Here is a 7408-nt window from a genome sequence, read left to right on the forward strand (position 1 = left end):
GATGCTCATCTGATATTTTAGAGGTGCAAATATATACAGTATACAACATATACCGCCTACTGCCAATCACCTCCACTCGACCTATTAGATCCCATAGATTAGGCCTCCTCCGAGTCCCATCTGCCGGTCAATGTCGACTGGCAACCACGCGGAGGAGAGCCTTCTCGGTGGCAGCTCCGACCCTATGGAACGATCTCCCCGTGGAGATTCGTACCCTCACCACCCTCCAGACCTTCCGCACAGCCCTCAAATTCTGGCTATCCCGTCAGGCCTGGGGCTAAAGATTGTAACCCACCCGAATGGTATGAATGTTGTGTTTTTTAAATGACGTATTGTCCTACGTGTTAAATGTTTGTTTCCCCCCCCCTTTTGAGTTGTAAGCAGCCCTGAGTCCCCCCAGGGAAAAGGGCGGCATATAAATAAACTTCTCAAATCTCAAACATGGAAAATTTATTCAAGTTTTTAGTATGTTTTTCCATTTTAGATATTTTGATACTTTCAGTAATACTGGTCTGTGACCATAATAAAAATTGATTTGATACTTATCCCCCCACCCTCATTTTAAAGAATATACTTTTCTGGCATTCAGGTAGTCTTGCTTTTCAGGTATGCTGCCCTCAGGGGGGTTATGTCAGCAATCCACTGACTTGTGCGCTGCTTGGCTTCTTCCCATGAGTAGCGAGGAGTATAGTTAAAATCCCTTTGTGCTTTCTTGTAAGAAAAACTGAAAGGGGTGTTTAGCAGGATTACAAGGAAACGATTAATAGAAGGAACATATCTGAAGAAAGGTCTGAGCAAGAAGCTCAGAATCTCCAGGAACAGAGCATAATAATATAAAAGTGTGACGGGCATCATAGGTTTGGGTTCAATACCAAACCCCAACTCCTTTGTCAGCTCATAATTGAAGTCGGAATAGCTTGTGTGGGGAGAATCATCTGAGATGTAGTAGAAACGCCCTTGGATCTGTTTCACTTTTGTTGGGTTTCTCATGGCTTTAGCCACTTGAATATGAGCCCAAGCAATATTTCCCACATAGACAGGATTTACAATTGCCTCTTTCCTAGACAGCCTCAAAAATACATTATTGTTCAGGATGCTTTCATCAAGGTGACCCAGAAGGAAAGAACTGCCTTCTCCATAGATGTACATGGACCTCAAAGCACATGTCACAAAACTATTTCCCCCCTTGAGCGGCAAGCCATCCAACTGCAGGACACATTTCTCTGCCTCTCGTTTAGTTTCAGCATAGGGCTGGCCTTGGGTCATCTGATATATGGTGTCTTCATCACCATCATAGATGGGATCTCCTCTGTTGTTCGGGCCTGTCACCTCAAGGCTGCTGGTATAAATAAAATACTGGACATCATTGCGGAGACAGGCCTCCAGCAGCAGCTGTGTACCTTCAGAAAAAGGGAAATGTTAGCAATGTTACAAAGGCTGACGTGGTTGCTATTCACTCCCCCCCCCGCCAAGGACATCATCGTATAAATTGATGCCACAAAGGGCCTCTCAGCCTATTTGTCAGAACTGCCAACTTCTAATCTAGACTATATCATCCTCAACAAATGGAGGTAAGGATCGTTTTTATTTACCGTAGAAGCCCAAACTTTTGTTTTTGCAAGTATTGCTAAAAAAACCTTTTTATTGTGCACAAATGGGAGCCAAGGTTCCCAGAAGAACTTTCACAGCCCCAGAACTACAGTGAAATGTTTAAAGGAGGCTTTTATATTTTTCCCTCTGTTTCTTAGTATCCTCCTCCTTTCTAGGCCTTATGTCTGAAGGACCTCACTGAATATCTCTTCCCCCCCCCCAATCAAATATGTATTGGAAGCTTTAGAAATCTAACAGGATCTTTTAAAAATGAAGATTGCATGCATTTCCCAAGAATGGTGCTGTTTCAGATAGGTTGCCTATAATTTAATCTACTTATTTTCCATTACTATTTCTCTTTAACTTATGACTGAATGCTATCTTCTTTATTGAAAAAAATAGAGACATTTCTGATTTTGTTTCAGATGGAATCGTGTTTTAAAAATTACTTTACTGCTCTGATATTACTGATTTTACTGACATAATCACATTGATGGCAATCTGTTTCAAAATAAACCAATGAAGGAACTAATTTCCTTCACTCATTACAAACAGTTATTAATATGCATGGTTCTGGGAAATGTCAGTTGTGGTTTATCTCTGTGAGAAGATGGGCCTTGACATTTATGGCACATAATTCTGCATAATTCTGCATGGGGCACAGATACTAGGACTGTGGAGCACCTCATAGGTCCTATTAAATATTTTAGAACTTATTAGGTATGATCATCACCTTAGGTTACTTATAAAAAATAATAAGGAAGGATGAAAACAAAGATATAAGTAAAATAATAAACAATAAATAATAAGATTCCTGACCAGGATTATTCTTGATCTGAAAGATTAGGTTTATCTTTTGTATAAAATGAAAATGGATCTTGATTTGGCCATGTGCCTGGATTAGCTAATTTGGTGATGCTGTGTGTCTGTCTGTCTGTGTGTCTGTCTGTCTGTCTGTCCAAGTCAGGATTAAGTCCTGATGACTGCCTGGACTATTCTCTGTGGTTTTCTTGGCAAGATTTTCAGAAGTGTTTAACATTGCCTGGGCAAATGAATGGCCAAAGGTCACCTAGCTAGCTTTATACCTAAGACAGGACTAGAATTCACTGTCTCTGGATTTCTTGCCTGATTATATTATATATTTGATTTTTAAAATGAAAGTCGGTCCCCCCCCTCTCTCTCAGGGGGAGAAAGAAAGAAAGAAAAAGAAAGAAAGAAAGAAAGAAAGAGAAAGGAAGGAAGGAAGGAAGGAAGGAAGAAAGAAAGGAAGGAAGGAAGGAAGAAAGAAAGAAAGACAGAAAGAAAGACAGAAAGAAAGAACATTCTGTTCATTGAGATTGTTTGGGTTTCTTTGTGTGTTTGGACACACATATACAGTAGTCCTCAACTTACAATAGTTCATTTAGTGACTGTTCAAAATTACAATCGCACTGAAAAAAGTGACTTATCATCATTTTTCACAGTTATAACCTTTGCAGCATCCCCATGATCATGTGATCAAAATTCAAATGCTTGGCAACTGGTTCATGCTTATGACCATTGCAGCATCCTGGGATCATGTTTTTGCAAACTTTTGACAATGGGAAAGCCAGATTCACTTAACAACCAGCTCACTAACTTATCAACTGCAGTGATTCACAAGCGTGGCAAAAAAAAGTCACACTAAAATGGGACAAAACTCACTTAACAAATGTCTCACTGAACTACAGAAATTTTGGGCTCAGTTGTGATCGTAAGTCGAGGGCTACCTATATATACAGAGAAAGAGGAGGGGTTGACTTTCTAACCTCTGGCTAACTGCATCAGGTTAGAAATTGGGAGACAGAGAGTTCTAGTCCTGCTTTAGATACAAGCCAGAAGGGTGAACCTGGGCTAGTAGTCACTTTCTCTCAGCTCTAGAAAGACAGCAATGACAAACCACTTCTGCAAGAAAACTGCAGGGACTTGTCCAGGCAGAATGGAATAAAATACATGCTGCCTGCTTTACAAAGCTTGTGTGGGGCCAGTTTAAAGTTACTTGTTCTGGGTTTCTTATAGAAAATAAAGAATGTACGTGGGATTATCTGATCCCTGTCTTTTTGCCATGTGAGACATTAAAAAATATATTTTCCTCCCAGGCAACTTTGTAGGGTTTGTGCAAATGCATATCCATGCGCGCATGTAATGTCTTACAGAACTTTTCTTCTTAAACAGACACTTAACCATACAGAGAGAACAATCCCAGCTATAGTGGAAGGAGGAGGTGAACCCTTCTCTCAGTTGGCTATCCAGACGCTGCCCATGAAGAGAGGCACCTGACTGTTATCCCTAATAAGGATGGGAGCAGCCCATTCACCACCTGCCAGTGCAGTCTGAGAAGAATTTAAAATTTCTTTGCAAGCTCTGCTCTCTGGCTCGGCCTCAAAGGTCATCCAACCTTACCCCTGACATTGACATCCCAGAGGATCTTTCGATCAATGAACCCACGGGGATCAATGATGCAAGCTGCATGGATGACAAGCGAGACTCCTTGGACTGCAGTTTCAAGAAGCACCACATCCCGGATATCCCCTTGTAGGACAGTCAAGAGGGTGTTACTCCTCACTTCTGGAAGAAGAAAAACACCTAATAAATAATGACCTACATTTACCTTCCTTACATTCACTATAAAGCAAGCAATGCAGACCATATTTAGAGCAGGGGGGAGAAATAAGATCTCCTCCCTCTCCTCCCCTCTCCCCATGCTGCTAAGTTTTAGTTCCCACCAGCCATCTAGTCAGATAACAGAGAAAAACATAGGGCAGAGCAGAACAGTAATGGACACCCCTAATGCCACTAAGCTGTCTCTGCCTTTGTGTTGAAAAAATTTTTTTTTATTCAATGCCATTGAAAGAGAAACCCTGACTCAAGTCTACAATTATCTGTGGCCCTCCATCTTATCTGAAGAGAAGTCACTACCTGAAGATATCTGTGGCTCCATGCACAAGGATAGGCTCGGTCACAACCAATGAGCTTAATGGTAAAGGACGTGTGTTCCAAAACAAGATGTCTCTTTTGACTGGAGGTTTGAGCAAATAGCAGGATTTAAGGCTCTAAGGATCATAGGAATTGCTGAGCCTCTTTTCTTCTTACAAAAGGTCAGAGAAATAGACCTTGGGCCAAGCTAGGACCTATGGAAACTCATTGATGGCAGGGTCTGAAGCTTTGGCCCCAGAACCAGGGGTGAAATGCTACTAGTTCTGACCAGTTCACCTCAACCGGTAGTAAAAAAAAAAAGCTTTAAAAATGGGGGGGGGGAAGGGTTCTGTGTCACTCAGTTGTGCCACGCAATCGTTGGAACCTCCCCCCCCCTCTTTTTAAAGCATTTTTCCCCTGCCAGTTCGGGTGAATAGGTAATTAAAAAATGCTTTAAAAAGTGGGGATCGCGGGGCACAACTGATTGTCATGGAACCTTTTTTTCCACTTTTTAAACCTTTTTTTCCCTACCTATTCGCACAAAGGGGCAGGAAAAGATGCTTTAAAAAGTGAAATAAAGAGGTTCAACGATTGCGCAGCTCACGGCTGATCTGCGCAATTGTCGGAACCAGTTTTTTCACTTTTTAAAGTATTTTTTTTTCCTGCCAGATCAGGCGAAGAATAGGAAAAAAAATGCTTTAAGAAGTGTAAAAAATTGGTTCCAACAATCGCGCGGATCAGCTGTGAGCCGCGCAGTTGTTGGAACCATTTTCCCTCACTTTTAAAAGCATTTTCCTCTGCCTATTCACCCAAACCGGCAGGAAAAAAATGCTTTAAAAAGTGGGGAAAAGTTGGCCATACCCAGTTCTGCAGTTCGGCTGTTCAAATCTCACCGGCTCAGGGTTGACTCAGCCTTCCATCCTTCCGAGGTGGGTAAAATGAGGACCCAGATTGTTGTTGGGGGCAATATGCTGACTCTGTAAACCTCTTAGAGAGGGCTGAAAGCCCTATGAAGCGGTATATGTCTAACTGCTATTGCTATTGCTATCCAGTCATATGACCCCCATCACCAAGCCACGCTCACAGAACTGGTGGTAAACATGTTTAGATTTTACCACTGCCCAGAACCATTACAGCTGGAACCTGAGGTTCCTTTCTTACAAGCCAGGCAGTTGATAGTTTTGAATATCTTTACTAATCCTCTGAGGAAACATGCATTAAACTGAGCTTTTTCTGTCAATTGCATAATATGTACAACGCATATTCTGTGCTATACAAACAGCTTATAAATGATTGTACTGACTGCGTAAAAGACGCCATTTACGTTTACTGACAAAATTTCTTAGAAATGGACAAGAATAAGAAATATGCCTTATTTAATAACATTTACAAAAACATTAACTACTGTAAAGATTCAGTGGATTTACATTATATCCATAGTTCTCCCAGCCTCAGTAATACATTGGAATAAATATATTCAGCATTCCGTCTAGGAAATATATTCCAAACATATAAATATTTTTGCATTCCATTTTAGACAAGATTTTTGATGCCTGTATTTCTATTTCCGATCCCAAGATAAGGAACGGACGGAATGTATGTTTTCCCTGGATCCTCTACACCAAAAGAATAAGGTTTTGCCAGGAGTGGGAAGGCATGGGAAGGGAAAAAAGGAAAGCAAACCCATTTACAGTAGTTAACAACCAGATATCTTCAGGAATATGAAGGCTGAGCAGGAGCTGTGCAAATCCATACACCCAGATATATTCCTATTTTTAGTTGTCGTCTACTACTTTAAATACATAAAGCTTACTTTTAAGCCTTTTTTTCTATTAACAGTGCAAACAATATCTGATTTTCATTTTTTGTTAATCTGGATTTGTGCACAAGCGTATGCGTACCACTATTTTGGGCATCACAGAAATGACGTCTATCCTTTCTTTAAAGCTAATCTTCTAATCCAATTTGCATTTGTACATGCATACTATGTACAGTTCCCTTCAATTAAAATTGAAATGTCACGAAAAATATCCTAGATATTGTTGACAGATCTCTTAGCAGAAATGTTACATAGACATATTAATAATAAATGTTAATTATCTAATTTAGTCTGGCTAATGTCAAAGGAAGGGCGGGATGGGCTGAGCTTACAGTTCTTCAGACTTCAGGCTGAGGCTCAGTTGATAAAATGATCCTCCATAGAAGAAACATTTCTTCTAAAATGCCAAGGAAAAGTTATTAATTAAAGTTTATTATCCATTCTCTGTTTAAAAAACTGGAGACAAGTCATCTGAAGTGGCTTGATTTGAGAAACTGATGTGCCACCTAGCAAAGTGGGCTACTCTACATTAGGAGCTTCCACAATGTGGATTTGGGTATTTCTTCCTGGACACCCAAATTACTCTCTCCTTTCAACAACCTTACTTACTTTTAAAATCCTGGAGTGCTTCAGCGCTGATGGTTTTGTCCAAGAGTCTGACTTCGGCCAAACTCTCCTTTTCTGTCAGCAGCTGGCAAACAATCCTTTGACCCAGGAACCCACCAGCACCAGTCACTAGACATCTTATTCCTCCCAAAGACATGATTATGAGCAAGGAGATGCTGCAAGAACCTGCTGTTCCTCCTGAAACAAAAGAGAAAAAGAGACAGAAAGAAGGAATGCAACAGAAAGGGGGAGGTTGCAACTGGAGAGCCTTGGCCAAGTGGGAGTGTCTTCATACTCAAGGCTATTTGTTTCTATCTCTTCTCTTCCCTCTGCCTACTACTGCTGAGTTATTACATGTTTTGAAATGAAATGCAAAAACATTCTAATCTCTAAATGATATTAAACTGCAGAGTCTTTGGGCTTTAGGGCTTGAGATAGTTGTTGAGGACACTTTGCATT

At 40.7% G+C, this 7408-nt stretch overlaps 1 protein-coding gene across 1 annotated transcript; it reads right to left on the bottom strand.

Moving 5' to 3' along the window:
• Positions 1-454: 454 nt before the first annotated feature.
• On the bottom strand, positions 455-7143 carry LOC106542700 (3 beta-hydroxysteroid dehydrogenase/Delta 5-->4-isomerase). Its single transcript, XM_014058505.2, has 3 exons — positions 6953-7143; positions 4012-4176; positions 455-1400 (listed from the first exon to the last, which is right to left on the bottom strand). The coding sequence occupies exons 1-3, from the start codon at positions 7104-7106 to the stop codon at positions 586-588; spliced, it is 1134 nt and encodes a 377-aa protein (XP_013913980.2). The 5' UTR covers positions 7107-7143; the 3' UTR covers positions 455-585.
• Positions 7144-7408: the final 265 nt, after the last annotated feature.

Source organism: Thamnophis sirtalis, unplaced genomic scaffold (assembly GCF_051295495.1).
Source record: "Thamnophis sirtalis isolate CommonGarterSnake01/CBP01778 unplaced genomic scaffold, rThaSir2_p1.2 scaffold_5, whole genome shotgun sequence".
In the NCBI taxonomy this organism is placed as follows: domain Eukaryota; kingdom Metazoa; phylum Chordata; class Lepidosauria; order Squamata; family Natricidae; genus Thamnophis; species Thamnophis sirtalis.